The sequence below is a fragment of the Hemibagrus wyckioides genome, linkage group LG13, assembly GCF_019097595.1.
Source record: "Hemibagrus wyckioides isolate EC202008001 linkage group LG13, SWU_Hwy_1.0, whole genome shotgun sequence".
NCBI lineage: Eukaryota > Metazoa > Chordata > Actinopteri > Siluriformes > Bagridae > Hemibagrus > Hemibagrus wyckioides.
This window is the reverse complement of record NC_080722.1, coordinates 2,933,996-2,950,000: the sequence shown is the minus strand read 5'-3', so window position 1 is coordinate 2,950,000 and position 16,005 is coordinate 2,933,996. Positions and strand designations below refer to the sequence as shown.

General features: G+C 41.6%; 1 protein-coding gene and 1 pseudogene across 3 annotated transcripts in view; both read right to left on the bottom strand.

Moving 5' to 3' along the window:
* pdzd7b (PDZ domain containing 7b) overlaps positions 1-9,302 on the bottom strand; it is a 10,309-nt gene extending 1,007 nt beyond the window's left edge. The window contains exons 1-16 of one of the 3 annotated variants that reach the window (XM_058405711.1): positions 9,252-9,302; positions 7,293-7,547; positions 7,048-7,182; positions 6,803-6,977; positions 6,506-6,682; positions 6,072-6,219; positions 5,606-5,666; positions 5,130-5,528; positions 4,885-5,037; positions 4,691-4,809; positions 4,517-4,608; positions 4,199-4,290; positions 3,981-4,052; positions 3,305-3,868; positions 969-1,069; positions 643-762 (exon numbers count right to left, since the gene is read on the bottom strand). In XM_058405711.1, coding sequence (XP_058261694.1) covers positions 643-762; positions 969-1,069; positions 3,305-3,868; positions 3,981-4,052; positions 4,199-4,290; positions 4,517-4,608; positions 4,691-4,809; positions 4,885-5,037; positions 5,130-5,528; positions 5,606-5,666; positions 6,072-6,219; positions 6,506-6,682; positions 6,803-6,977; positions 7,048-7,182; positions 7,293-7,395 — 2,511 coding nt within the window. In that variant the 5' untranslated portion in view covers positions 7,396-7,547; positions 9,252-9,302. The other 2 variants (XM_058405710.1, XM_058405712.1) reach the window with 2 other exon arrangements.
* A 168-nt stretch (positions 9,303-9,470) lies between these two features.
* Positions 9,471-14,877, bottom strand: LOC131364176 (peroxiredoxin-like 2A; annotated as a pseudogene).
* Between the last annotated feature and the right edge of the window lie 1,128 nt (positions 14,878-16,005).

Below are 16,005 nucleotides of genomic sequence, written 5' to 3'. Positions count from 1 at the left end.
AATTAGAGCTTAGCCTATAATGGGCTCAGACACTACACTGACCTATTAGATCCTTAAGAGCTCTTGGTTGCTGTTGCAGAAAGGACATTATCAACATTTACATTATTTCCTGTCCAGTGTCACCCAAATGAGGATGAGGTTCTGAGCCTGGTTCCTCTCAAGGTTTCTTCCTCAGATATTCTCAGGGAGTTTTTCCTCACCGCCGTCACCTCAGGCTTCTCATTAGGGATAACTGTTAGAGATAAATAATCCCTTTTTTTTAGTTTTAAGAAACGTGACAGCTGAGTGCTATAAAGCTCCTGACCAATCAGATCGCAAGAACAACAAACATGGAGGAATGAGTAAAGCATGAGGAGTTTTTTTTTAATCATTCAATGTAAAGAGTGTTGCTATGGTAACAGAGTGTGAGTTTTTTGAGGTTCCTGAGGTCAGTATAACGTCAGCTGTGTCACTAACAACTGTTCAGATGGTCGTCAGAGGAACCGGAGGAGAGCGTGTTAGGAACAGTGCTGGAATGCTGGTGTATTTTCCCCGCTCATGCGGTCACTTATGGGTGTCGCTAGGTGTGGCATCGTCCAGCATTTTATAGTCGTGTGATGTTTAAAGCAGGAAGGTGTGTCAGGAGTGTTTAGGAACCTTCACCACCAGCTCCATGGGATCAGTGTGTTTGTTGCTGAAAGCTTGGCGGATGATTTCCACTGCGTCCTTATGTGTGACGCCCTGCAGAGATACACCGTCTACTGACACCAGCTCAAAGCCTGCCTGGGGGGTAGATTAATTTACATAATTTTAATCATTTAAATAAATAATTTATTTAGTTGAGGGAAATAAAGAAGAGAGGGAAGGATGGATGGAAGGATGGATGGATGGAAGGAAGGAAGGAAGGAAGGAAGGAAGGAAGGAAGGAAATCAATCAATCAATCAATCAATCAATCAATCAATCAATCAATCTTTCTCCTCAGGATTACCTGCAGCATGTTGTTGGTGGACGCAGCGCCTCCGGGAAATATCTTCTCGATTTTGACCGCAGGCTGAACTCTGGACTCCACGCCACCTGAGATACTGATCCCTGTTTGGTTCAGAGAGCAAAGTGACCTTAAGACGCGAATCAGGTTACACCACAGAGTGTGTAAGAGTGTGTAAGTCTTAGTGTGTGTGAGAGTGTATTAGAGTGTGTTAGAGTGTATAAGTGTGTGAGTGTGTGTAAGAGTGTGTAAGAGTGTATATGAAAGTGTGTGAGAGGGTATGAGAGTGTGTGAAAGTGTGCAAGAGTGTGAAAGTGTGGGTGAGAGTGTGTTAGAGTGCGTGAGAGTGTGTAAGTGTGTGTGAGTGTATGAGAGCGTGCGAGTGTGTGTTAGAGTGTATGAGAGTCTGTGAGAGTGTGTGTGAGTGTATGAGGGTCTGTTAGGGTGGGTTAGAGTATGGAAGAGTGTGTGAGAGTGTAAGGGGGTGTTAGAATGTGTGAAAGTGTGTGAGAGTGTGTTAGAGTGTATGAGAGTGTGTGTAAGAGTATATGAGAGTCTGTTAGAGTGTGTTAGAGGATGTAAGAGTGTCTGAGAGTGTAAGGGGGTGTGAGAGTGTGTAAGAGCGTGTATGAGAGTTTGTAAGAGTGTATTGGAGTGTAAAAGTATATGAGAGTACGTAAGAGTGTATGAGATTGTGTGTGGAAGTGTGTGCGAGTGTGTACTTGTGTGTTAGAGTGTATAAGAGTGTGTGAGAGTGTGTTAGAGTGTGTGAGAGTATGTAAGTGTCTGTGAGAGTGTGTAAGAGTATAAGGGGGTGTAAGAGTGTGCAAGTGTCTAAGAGTGTGTTAGTGTGTGTGAGAGTGTGTAAGTGTGTGTGAGAGTATGTAAGTGTCTGTGAGTGTGTAAGTGTGTGTGAGAGTATGTAAGTGTCTTTGAGAGTGTGTAAGTGTGTGTGAGAGTATGTAAGTGTGTGTGAGAGTGTGTAAGAGTATAAGGGGGTGTAAGAGTGTGCAAGTGTCTAAGAGTGTGTTAGTGTGTGTGAGAGTGTGTAAGTGTGTGTGAGAGTATGTAAGTGTCTGTGAGTGTGTAAGTGTGTGTGAGAGTATGTAAGTGTGTGTGAGAGTGTGTAAGTGTGTGTGAGAGTATGTAAGTGTCTGTGAGTGTGTAAGTGTGTGTGAGAGTATGTAAGTGTGTGTGAGAGTGTGTAAGTGTGTGTGAGAGTATGTAAGTGTCTGTGAGTGTGTAAGTGTGTGTGAGAGTATGTAAGTGTGTGTGAGAGTGTGTAAGAGTATAAGGAGGTGTAAGAGTGTGCAAGTGTCTAAGAGTGTGTTAGTGTGTGTGAGAGTGTGTAAGTGTGTGTGAGAGTATGTAAGTGTCTGTGAGTGTGTAAGTGTGTGTGAGAGTATGTAAGTGTGTGTGAGAGTGTGTAAGAGTATAAGGAGGTGTAAGAGTGTGCAAGTGTCTAAGAGTGTGTTAGTGTGTGTGAGAGTGTGTAAGTGTGTGTGAGAGTATGTAAGTGTCTGTGAGTGTGTAAGTGTGTGTGAGAGTATGTAAGTGTCTTTGAGAGTGTGTAAGTGTGTGTGAGAGTATGTAAGTGTGTGTGAGAGTGTGTAAGAGTATAAGGAGGTGTAAGAGTGTGCAAGTGTCTAAGAGTGTGTTAGTGTGTGTGAGAGTGTGTAAGTGTGTGTGAGAGTATGTAAGTGTCTGTGAGTGTGTAAGTGTGTGTGAGAGTATGTAAGTGTCTTTGAGAGTGTGTAAGTGTGTGTGAGAGTATGTAAGTGTGTGTGAGAGTGTGTAAGTGTGTGTGAGAGTATGTAAGTGTCTTTGAGAGTGTGTAAGTGTGTGTGAGAGTATGTAAGTGTGTGTGAGAGTATGTAAGTGTGTGTGAGAGTATGTAAGTGTGTGTGAGAGTATGTAAGTGTCTTTGAGAGTGTGTAAGTGTGTGTGAGAGTATGTAAGTGTGTGTGAGAGTGTGTAAGAGTATAAGGAGGTGTAAGAGTGTGCAAGTGTCTAAGAGTGTGTTAGTGTGTGTGAGAGTGTGTAAGTGTGTGTGAGAGTATGTAAGTGTCTTTGAGAGTGTGTAAGTGTGTGTGAGAGTATGTAAGTGTGTGTGAGAGTGTATGAGATTGTGTTCGAGTTTGTGAGTCAGATTGTCTAAGTGTGTATGAGAGCATGTGAGTGTGTGTGAGTGTGTGTGAGTGTGTGTGAGTGTGTGAGAGTGTGTATTAGCATGGTGTAAGAGGAATAAAACACTCCAGGACAGTGTGAAGGTGTTCAGTGTACCAGCGTGACACACAGTGCTTTATTCCTGTCTGAATGAACAGCAGAGGATTCCTCACCCAGAGAGCGTTTGGTTTTGCTGATGCAGACGCTTTGGAGTTCGTATTCCTGATCACGGTGCGGCTCCTCTGCCTGCGTTTCCTCACCGTGTCCCACAGAAGGCGCTCCAGAGCTCTGCGATCTCCCGAGTGGATTGAAGACCTGCGAGAGAAGCGGCCTTCTGTGACAAGGAGTGTCCACTAAGGTGAAGAAAACATCCTGTCCTGCTTTCTCTTTCTTATCTGCTTTGCTCTCCGATTGTCTGTTACGGAACGGGGACCTCCCCCTTCTCGAGGGGGCGTTTTCCGGATTCGGTGCGAGCTCGCCGGGCGTGGTGGGAGGAGAGTGCGAGTCTTGGGTCAGTAGCCAGTTTGGGATCGTAGGAGATGATCTGGGAGGTTTGAGGGAATCTGGGTGAGAATATGAGTCTACGGGAATGTCCAGCAGAGGAGTGAAGGACACTTGGGAAGGTTCCTCCATCTCGCTTTGAGTCTGAGACACTCGAAGACGCTGTAACTGCTCCAGGAGACGGTTCTGTCTGTCCACGTCCTCGGTTGCCTGGAGCTCGAACCCACCTTGCTGGTCTGAATCACACACACACACACACACACACAGATATATATATATATATATATATATATATATATACACATACATGTAACACACATGTATAACACTGATCTGATCCTATCTCACCTGGTACAGGTGTGATGAGGTGGCGCTTGGGGGCGTGGCCTGCTTTGGGAGAGCGCAGAGGGGACGACCGTCCTTCAAGAAAGAGCGATAAGTTTAAGAGCCAATTTTGCGACATACAGTGGATTCCTGAGTTATTTTTATCATGATTTAGAGTTAGCAAGAATAACCAGTCGTGAATTTCAGAGCTAAGGACACTGAGTGGGTATTTTCTCACTCACGAGAGCGTCTCTTTAATATGTCATAGGCTTCCTCCTCAAAGGGTTTGACCAGGTTGTTAAACTGCTGAAGATCCTCTTGAGGGACGAGCATCCTGAAACCAGAGCATGAGAAGGAAATATAAGTAGATGTCAGATTTTCTGCTCCTAGAATATATTTCCTTGGAAGAGTTCACCTTTTGTCATGACTCTGCAAAGATGCCTAAGATTCGAGTTTCTTCTGTTATTAAGAGTAGAAAGTGTGTGTGTGTGTCTTTATAATGTGCTGTATTCTTTTTATAGCAAACATTAAAAATCTCACACTGTATCATCTTTCTTCACCTGATCTCCCTCAGTAACAGAAGTTTCTCCGGTCCATCCAGGATGCTCAGCAGGGGGCGCACTAGAGACTTCAGTTCTCGCTCTGCTGTATACTGAACAAACACAGACAGGAAACCTCAGACACGCCAGACCAAAGGCCCTGATTGGCTAGTGAGCGACGTTACACAGCGTTACCCGCTTGCAGATCTCCGTGAGCACAGCTACGTCTTCCTCCTCCAGCAGCTTCTTGGCCATTTCCTCCACCTGAGTGAGAACTTCCTGATCGGACGACCTGCTTCCTGTCGTACCTTCAGCTGCAGACCTTAATTATGATCAAATTCATCATGGAGAACACTATTTTACCTGCGATATTCATCACAGCATCTTACCTTGAGCGGGCTCGGCTCGGGACGGCGATTTGGAACGCTCCCTAGACGAGCTCCTCTTCCAAAGCAGGCCGAGGAAGGTTTTGGAACGCCGCAACGAGATCACGCCGTCTTCTCTTCCTTCTTTCTGTTTCTTCTGCTTCCTCTGTTCTTCTTCTGAATGTGGGTGTAAGAGAGAGACAGGAAAGGTAAGGATCAAATTGTGAGCAGTCAGAAGAAGCGTAATCTATGTGCATAAATTCAAAGACCTGAGACGGTCATGTGACTCTGGGTCCTGCGGATGGGTGGACCAGGTCGGCTTAGTGCCATCAGGAGAGATGTTTTCCTCCCCTCTCTTCTGTCGTCTCCTCCTCCTCCTCCTCCTCCTGCTCCTTCATCGTTTCGGATTGCCGAGTCCTGCAGGAGTTCCGTCAGGCCACGGCTCAGTCTCGTCTCAGTGTGGAAATCATTTTCGAGGGAATCGGTGTGAAACTGGCCCTCTGTGAAGCTGGACACGTCAGTCATCTGAGACCTGAGGGGCAGAGAGAGAGGCAGCGTAGCCTGGGAGAGACCAGCGACCGAGCTGAGGGGGGTTCCAGAGGACAGAGAGGAAGCCGAGGAGGACGAGTCCGACCCCCGCGGCAAGGAATGGAACACTTTACTGTATCCTGGAAGATGATAATACATAATGTCTCAGAAGTTCAACAGCATGATTCATGAATTTTGATTCAGTTCACTTTCTTACGCTTATCAAGCCAGCTGTACTCCGCCACTAGCTCCTGATAAGCTGGGTATCTTCCCGCCTCCTGTCAATCAAACAAAACTGAATTCATTTTAATGTTTTAATTCAGTCTTCAGTCTTAATGATTAGAGTAACGACTCTCAGCTCCAGTATCCAGGTGAGACAAGTGTGAGATCTTCACCAGTTTTTAAGTAGCACACAATCATCTGGTCAGATCAGGTCCAAGCTCGAATGTGTGTATTAAACTGATAAAGTGTTAGCGGAACCCTGAAAACACTTAGCACCTGATCCTACAGCATGGTAAATATTGCATGCAGTACCTGGCCAACACACACACACACACACACACAAACACACGCACACACACTCTAGATACAGAACACTCAGAGATCAGATGCTGCTTTGCATTATAATCTTTAGTGTATTTGTACGTCTGTGTGTGTGAGTGTGTGTGTGTGTGTACGATCACCTTGATCGTCAGTGTGAGGTGACGTTGGCTCTTCAGGACCTCCACGGCTCTGCTGTGAGTGATATCCTCAAAGCTTACGCCATTGGCTGACAGAATCTGATCCCCCATCTTAATCCCGCCCTGCTCGGCCAGTCCCCCTGGGTCCAGCCTGTGCGCACACGCACACACACACACACAAATAAACTGACAGACAGGTAAATGCAGATAAAATACAGTCTGTCTGTCTATCTGAGTTTCCAGACATGCAGACAGACAAACATGCAGACAGACAGACAGATAAATAGATAGCTAAATAAACAACTAGAGAGACAGACAGATAAATAGACAGACAAACATGCAGAAAGACAGACAGACATGCAGATAGACAGACAGATAAATAGACAGACAGACAGATTTGCAGATAGACAGATAAATAGACAGACAGAGGTTCTCACTTGGAGACATAGATGCCCAGTCCGTATTCTCTTCCTCCGCGGATGTTGAGGCCGAGGCAGGACTGTGAGAGAGACGTGTTCAGGTGAACTGTACGACACAGAGCACCGTCTGTACGCCTTTCTGACAGAGACACGTCCCCCTCCTCTACCACCATCCTGCGGTGGATCAGATCTACCCTACACACACACGCACACACACACACGCACACACACACACACAGTTAAGCTGTGTCCTCCTGGATCACTCCAGCCTGTCATCAGTAAGTAAGAAAGTAAGAACAGGTAAGTGTTGCTCACCAGGTAGTCTTCTCATTGGTGTATCTGACCCCAGGGACCCACCCCACTCTCTGGAGGACCAATCGGAGGCGGCGGTGTCCTGTCAGCACTTTCACAGCACTGCTCATGCTGATGTTCTCCAGACTGATACCGTTCACCTCCAGGAGCTTATCCCCCACACACAGTCCTGCCTGCTCTACACACACACACAATTGATTATCTTTACAGTACTAAACATCTTTTTTTTCACACACACACACACACACCTGCAGCACTACTGGACTCCACTTTGCTGATGAAGATGTTGAGGCCGTGCTCAGCTCCTCCACGAACACTGAAGCCCAAATGACCGTCTTCTGTCTGATCTACTGTCACTGTCATTGTCTCACCATGCAGATCACCTGCAACACACACACACACACACACATCAGAGCTCTGTTGAATTCTGGATTCTGATTGCACTCATAATCATCACAGTCTCTGTCTCACACACACACACACACAGCCTCACCCTCTATGATGGTGTTTCCACTAACTGGCCTTTGTGTTGGAGACAGAGATCTGTTTCTGTGGTGACCCTGGTTTGGAGTTGTGGGCCGCTGTGTACTCCCCATTGTGTGTGTGTGTGTAAGGGTCAGCAAGATGTTCTGTGATATTCCAACCTCATTTCAACGTTCTGTCTTCTCTAAATCACAGAAATCTGTCCATGGTGATCAAAACCTAAACACTTTCTGGAAGAATCTGGACTGTTGATTGGAAATCCTTTCTGTGGAGAGAGAGAGAGAGAGAGAGAGAGAGAGAGCGAGCAGTTATAGCAGTGGTGGACCGTCAGGGCCAGCAAGGCCTTCTCTGCTGGCCTAAACAGCAGTGATCTGAATCACTGACTTGCATTTTAATATATTTAATCCATGAATGTGTATAAAATTATTCCCAATAGTCTATTCTCTACATTTCATAGATTTTCTCTCGGTTGCGCTGCTTCCAGTAGTGTATATTTATGATAAGAGTATTTATCCAATCATATTTCAGAATCAATAGTGCAGGCGCCCGGAGCTTAAAATAAGTAGCAATGAAACTGTTACCTTAACCAATCAGATTTCGAGTTGGCGTCACGGGGGCCATCTAGCAGGCATACAATTACGTCAACAATTTCCCGTCCTTTGATTGGATAATTGAAGTAGTCAGAGGCAGCGACCCGCACAAACTGACTAAAATATATATATTTTAACTCACAATGGCTGACAGAGGAGAAGAAATCGATTTTGTCGCGGACATCCTTACAAATGCATTTTCAAGGCGGACTTTTCAAGAAAATCCTTTTGATTCTTCAAAATAGTTGGTAAGCTTTTCAAGAACCATTTATGCTTTTGGGTTTTCTTTTGCACAAAACAAACAGTTTGCCTTCATTCCAGATCCCCGGGGTGGACTGTGTCTTTTCATGTTCACTGCGTCTCATTTCGGATGCTGCGTCCTCCGGAGATTGCACTTTGCTGCATACGGCATCAAGAATTTTTGAGAAAAGTAACAGTGACAAAATTGACTATTCCTTGTGAGGTGTGAAATACTGCAGCCTAATTTCTTTTTTACTTTGCTATTTAACGGTTGATTAGTATCTATTGCCGTGGCGTCATAATGATGGTATAGAGGTGGATTAATTCAGGAAGGACACCATTGAAGGCCTAGGTGTGAAATGCACGGCCCGCCACTGAGTTATAGATAAGGCTGTGTTAGTTATTTCACAATTTTTGCAGAGGTAGGCTCTGTATTAGCAATCAGACCCATGCCTGGTCAGGTCAGGGCTGTTTTAGCAGCAAAAAGGGGGACTGACACAATATTAGGCAGGCGGTCATAATGTTATGGCTGATCGGTGCTTCTCAGTGCTATGTGAGATGACGTAATTTTGTAGTGGGCGGAGCTTAATGCCCAAGCTCAACCTGGAGTAAAACTGTAAACGTTTATCTGTTCATTTATTTTTCGAAGGGTATTTTTATTATTAGAGGTTAAGGGTAGGCATATTACATAACATTACGTATTTTTTTATTTAAAAAAATATTTGACGTCACCTGTAATATCTGTCTCGCGTTAATAACTTCTGGTCTGGTATCTCGCGCATGCGCGTGCCAAGATCATAAGCATGACTAACGACACCGTTTAATAAATAAAGGCACATTCTGTTTTTAATGTTTTTTGACACCCAGTAACGTTTATCAGACACGTATACATTATATTATAAAAAGTTATTAATGGTTTAAGTTACAGGTCGGAGATATAGAACGCGCTGTCAGAGGTTGCTAGGCAACAGGTGAGCAGCCATGCTAGCCTTCAGTGTGCTGCTCTTAAACGAAAGAAACGGAATAAACGAACGAAAACAAATCGTCGTTTGTAAACAGAAACAAACTATACCACAATACAGTCGAAATTAAATTTCTACTTTGCTTTTTAAAAACTTTTGCGTTCTTTTTTTTTTTACCTGAACAAATGACTCCTCCATTCATTCCAACAGCAGGCCATAAGCCCCGCCTTCTACCCGCTGATTAGTTGGTACGTTTGCGTTAAAGGATTACTATTGGCTGAAAGGGTGGTCCATCATCTCAGTCATTCTTATCAGGTTAATGGGAAATTACAATGGCATTAGTTTAGGTTTAATTGTGACGTTTAATTAGATTAAAAAAAAATGCACAAACAATAGTGAATTTTATCAATCAGTATTTATTTCATACATACTTTATATGCAGTTCTATGCAGTGAACGATTCTCAAACCCGTGTTTTACATGTAATTACTGTGTGTCTGAGCTACTGATTAGTCCAGATCAGTGTTTATGATTAAGTGTGTTGTGTTTTTCTTTTTATAAAGCTGTTAATAATTATCTGGGTGTTTTATGGAAGATATTAAACTGTATTAGGATAAAAACAAAGCTTCTGATCAGTAATATGCCATGACGTTACAAATAAATGTGCTTCCTGATTGCGGATTATAAATGTAATTGTGTGTTTTATATTAGAGTGCTTACAGTATAGGAATGAAAGTAATGACCACAAAATCAGTACAAACAGTAAATCTGCAGCAAAAACGTAAAGAAATCATATGTTAAATGCTGGATAAATCAGCTAGCCGAAGAGTATTACTGATTCAGTGTTCAAATTCTATACTGTATACTAGCATCACAGTATACTTGATATATATTTGTGATAGAAAAATATCGGCGAGAATCAAGGGGAAGGTGTACAAGACAGTGGTGAGACCGGCCATGCTGTAGGGTTTAGAGGCAGTGTCACTGAGAAAGAGACAGGAGTCAGAGCTGGAGGTAGCAGAGCTGAAGATGTTGAGGTTCTCTTTGGGAGGGACACGGTTGGACAGGATTAGGAACGAGTACATCAGAGGGACAGCTCATGTTGGACGTTTGGGGGACAGAGTTAGAGAGGCCAGATTAAGATGGTTTGGACATGTCCAGAGGAGGGAGAGTGAGTATATTGGTAGGAGAATGTTGGACATGGAGCTGCCAGGCAGGAGGAAAAGAGGAAGGACAAAGAGGAGGAATATGGATGGAATAAATGAGGATATGAAGCTAGTGGGTGTAAGTGTTAAGGATGCAGAAGATAGGGATAGGTGGAGAGAGATGATTCGCTGTGGAGACCCCTGAAGGGGAAAGCCGAAAGAAGAAGAAGATACTAGCATCACAGTGTGTGTTGCTGTCGGCTTCGAGACAGTAAGGCATCAAAACTGCTCGCTCCTGAAGAGAGTTTAGAGTCAGTCTGTCATTAATACACTCCCGAAAACCCACAGCATCATTACAGACACACACTGCAATACACAAATAACACAGCAAGACCAAACACAAGCACAATTACAAAGAGTTTCTCTATGAGTACAGAAGAAACACAACAAATAAAGAACATTGTGTGTGACTATTTTTTAGATTCATGACATTAAGTCCATTTCAGTTACAGGCTGTATCAGTAAAGTGAGAAAAGGATAAAAAAAAGGGGAATACTTATGCACAGTACTGTAAAGCACATTGAAATGAAAAGAAAGACCATTACTCTGTATTGTATATAGTAGTTAGAACTGTTCTTGTCTTTAGAACTGACTTGAGATCAGTTCCGATGGCTTTAATCAGCTTTCTGCACTTTCTGTACTGCCTGCAGCACTGATCTGAGATCAGCTTTATCACCAAACTCCTTTTCCTGGTGCTCCATTAAAATACCCTGCAAAAAAATACATCATAAAAAAAAACTATGTAAATGATTTATATGATCTGATTAAACTGACTAAAAAGCAACAACGTGAAAGGAGATATATAAATCACCACCTGATTCTCTGGACCAATCACATAAAGACCTCCGAGTATGAACCCCTCCCCTTTCACGTTGCCCTGGTAACCTTTCCTCCAGGCTCGCAGGATGTTCCTCCACACGTTGATCCGAGCGAAACCCAGATGCTTCATTTTTCTTAGCTGGGGACTGTAAAAAAATTGCTGCAACAAACAGGAAAATAAATAATAATAAATTACAGAATGAATCAATTTTATCAGGAGTTGATCACAAATTTCGATTCATTCAAAGTGAGTCATTCTGAATGAATCATGAATCACTTGACACGCAAAAACAGATTCAGTCTTTATTCTCATGTGTTCAAAACGAATCTACCCATCTACCAAGTCCCGCCCACCCACCAGCTCCGTTTTGTCATTTTACAGAGCTAATAAATTCCATCGGGAGTTGATCACAAATTTCGATTCATTCAAAGTGAGTCATTTTGAATGAATCATGAATCATTTGACTAGCAAAAGCAGATTTCAGTCTTTATTCTCAAGTGTTGAATGAATCTCCTCATCTACTAAGTCCCGCCCACCCACCAGCTCTGTCCTGTAACAGCTACCTGCTCAAGAAAGTGAAGTAGTAAAGAAAGAAAGAAGTGAATGCGCTTTTTCAGAGAAACACAAAAACATCAAACTGCTGCTCGTTCTGGTCACAGGGTGACGTAACACACACACAGAGGAAAGACTTATCTGACCACTTCTGTATACATCTCACAAATTCCTGTGATTGGCTAGTGTCACTTTGATTGACAGGGGAGAGAGATTATGCCCCTCCCATTTACAGCACAGCCAGCTTTGCTCACTTAAATCACAGCCAAGGATGGCTTTGGAAAAGTTGTGAATTGAGCTAAGGATGTTGAAATGATGAACAACTGACTACAGTCCAGGTTTTAAAGTTCACAGACAGTTATGACAGCTCTTCCTCATACCATCTAAGGGAGTTTTTCCTCACCACAGTCTCCTCAGGCTTGCTCACTGGGGATGATTTTGTCTAACATCTAGGACTTTTTTTATGTTTCTGATGTTCTGTAAAGCTACTTTGAGACAATGTCCATGGTTAAAAGCGCTACACAAATAAAATTGAAGACATGCAGGTATATCAAAATGGTTTCATTTTGTAATTCCGAAACACTATATTCATCCCATTCACTAAACCCAGTAACTAAACAACAATTCAGAAAGAAAACTGCTTTAACTGAGCGATACGGAACGAAATGCAGCCTTCGTAATGAAACATATCGAACCAGGTGACTTCAGAATCCCAAACCTTCTCATCCAGGAAGATTTCTCCTCTGAAGTAGGGCCTGAAGTTGTGGATCTCTGTAGAGATGTTCTCCTTCACCACAGCGTAGAGAGGAACATCGAGCTCATCCAGCTGAGGCTTCAGAGAGGACAGCTCAGAAGCTTCCTGTTATCACACACACACAATGAATAAGGAAAACTACAGTTTTCGGGCTGACCGATCTGAGACTTCTATTTATTTTATTTATTTGTCAGGGAAAGAGCAAAAGATTGATTGATTGATTGATTGATTTTTCTTTCTTTCTTTCTTTCTTTCTTTCTTTCTTTCTTTCTTTCTTTCTTTCTTTCTTTCTTTCTCTCTCTCTCTGTCTATATGTAAGCCTCTAATAAATAAACAACTTTACAACAACTCTACCTTAAATATGACTCTTTTTTCTACCTCATAACACACACACACACACACACACAAACACACATATATATAGATATTAAAAGATCTGTGTTACTGCATACTGATACATCAACACAACACGACACACACACACACACACACCTCTCTGCACAAGGATCATCCCGGTCGTCTGACAGCCATGATCACGGCTCCACTTTTCTTCCAGAGCGTGAGCGCTTTGAAGCTCTTCTCCTCTGCGTCTCACAACATAAACACACAAAAACATCAACTAACAACTGAAAAAGACTAATTCCTGTTGAGTATCATTGGAAAAAAAGCATAATGCTGCTACGAAAAAAATAAACAAACAAACAAATTAATTATTATTATCAATAATAATAATAAGAAGAAGAATAACAACAATAATGACAAAAAATAAACAAACAAATAAATAAATATATATATATAAATAAATAAATAAAATAATTACTGAATTAATAACAAAAACAACAACAATAATAATAGACAAAGAAATAAAATACTTAATGAATTAATAACAACACTACTTCTACTACTACTAATAATAATTAATTAATTAATACTGATAATAATAATAATTAATTAATTAATTAATTAATTAATTAATTAATATTGATGATAATTATACTAATAAATAAATAAAACAGCAAATTGTGAGTTCATTATTTTCTGTAGACATTTGTTTTGATTTGTTTAACTGACTTCATAATAAATCCTCTAAAATCTATCAGAGGAACGGCTTCCAAGATCCATCAATGGGAAAAATGTTTATTATTAATTTTTTACTGAATTAATAAATGCTCAAAATGTTTATTTGATCTTTTATCAATCCAGATCTAACTTTAATAAAGCACAGATGAATGATTTAATGCTAATTAACCCTCATGCTCTCTACAGTATAACTCTGATATACAGGCAGGTAAAGGTTATCTACAGGTACACTATATTGCCAGAAGTTTTAGGACACCCCTCCAGATCTATGAATTCAGGTGTTCCAGTCACTTCCATAGCCACAGGTGAATAAAATCAAGCACCTAGGTATGCAGACTGCTTCTACGAACATTAAGAATGTCCTTAAAGTTCATGTGCAAAACTTTTGGCAATTGAGTGTATACAGTTACTTATTAAATCAATCCCATTCATCTTGTGTATTAAAATCATTTAATAAATGCTGTATGGAGAACCTGACTGAAGCTACGTGTGTGTGTCTGTGTGTGTGTGTGTGTGTCTCACCCCCCGAGGTGGTCCTCAGCTCAGCATTAGTGAGTGTGTTCAGTGAGGTGGGCTGTAATTTAGTCAGAAACAGGTCCGAGTTGAGCAGCAGGATGGAGACGGTGATCAGAGCCACAGCCAGCAGCCAGACGTCCACACTAAACCCTGCTACAGTCACAAACACTACACACAACAACGACAAGTGTGTGTCAACACCACCACCAACACCACCACCACCACCACACAGGAAGTCTTCATGATCCTGGGGAATAAGCAAAGCTCAGAACTATAACTATTAAATAAATAACAATACTGACATGTTTTGTTAACGTTTATGGAAGGAGTCTCCGGTGTCGGCGCTCGGTAAAAGTCAGTGGTGAAGGAGAGAGAGAGACAGAGAGAGAGAGAGAAAAGAGCGAGAGAGAGAAAAGAGAGAGCGAGAGAGAGAAAAGAGAGAGAGAAAAGAGAGAGCGAGAGAGAGAAAAGAGAGAGAGAGAAAAGAGCGAGAGAGAGAAAAGAGAGAGTGAGAGAGAGAGAGAGAGAGAGAGAGAGAAAGAAAAGAGAGAGTGAAAGAGAGCGAGAGAGAGAGCGAGAGTGAGAGTGAGAGAGAGAGAGAGAGAATTTTAATTTTTGACTTATTATTTTCTTCTAAGAGAGAATTTTTCAAGCTTATTCCTAACAACAAGACATGGAAGAAAAGCTTAAGAAAAGAGTTATTTCATTAAAATACTCACTTGTTGCTGCAGTTGAATTCACACGTTTCAGGGGTTTTTGTCACGTCTCATATCTGTGGGTTCGTCTGCCTCATCTCTCAAAGTCACGTCCAGCGGCTTCGAGACTGAACCACTTTATATATAAAGCCCTACAGCTCATTTGCCTAAGGATGCAATCAGCCAATCGGGAGCTGTGTTGTGGGCGGGGTAAAAAAGGTTTTGTATAACCAAAAATTAACATGTCTGACTCATTTAGACATTTCTCAGTAACACAACTCATATTATATTCTCTACGGGAACAAGCTTCAAAAGACACACACACACACACACACCTCCATGGTGTGTGTTTGGAGCTCAGGGATCTGTGAAAGAGCATGAAGCCTCAGTGAGCACGACTCCTACATCTCCCACTCAAAAACTCCATCAACACACACACACACACACACACACAGTATTCAAATCACACAGAGCTGCAGTTACTGTGAGGAAATAACTGACGGTATTTAGAACAGGGGTGTGTGTGTGTGTGTGTGCTTAATTTATTAGAGTACTTTATGACCAGAGCAGAAGAAACAGCTTTTTATTCCAAAAACCCATAAAACTTGATTAAAAAAAAGAGTCACTGGTGGTAGTTAAAATAGTATTACTAGTAATACTAGTAGTTGTAGTTATAATAGTAGTTATAGCAGAAGTAGTAGTAATAAGAAGTACAGCACTTAGTCACAAAAACTAAACAGTTGTAATAGATATAGTAGTTGTTATAGCAGTGATAGTAATATTAAGACTAGAAGTAGTAGTAATAGTTATTTAGAAGTAGCAGTGATAGTAACAGTTATAGTAGAAGTAGTAATAGTGGTAGTAGTAGTAATAATATTAGTAACACTAGTAGTAATAGTAAGTACAGTAGTTATAGTAGTAGTAGCAGTTGTAATTGAAGTAATATTAGTTGTTGTAGTATTAGTGGTATGACTAGTAATAGTAGTGTTAGTTATTTAGAGGTAATAGGAATGACAGTTACAGTAGTAGTAGTAATAGATGTAGTAATGATTAGTTACACTAGTAGTAATAGTTATAGTAGTGGCAATGACTAGTTACAGTAGTAGTAATGATCAGTTACACTAGTAGTAATAGTTATAGTAGTGGTAATGACTAGTTACAGTAGTAGTAATGATCAGTTACACTAGTAGTAATAGTTGTAGTAGTGGCAATGACTAGTTACAGTAGTAGTAATGATCAGTTACACTAGTAGTAATAGTTGTAGTAGTGGCAATGACTAGTTACAGTAGTAGTAATGATCAGTTACACTA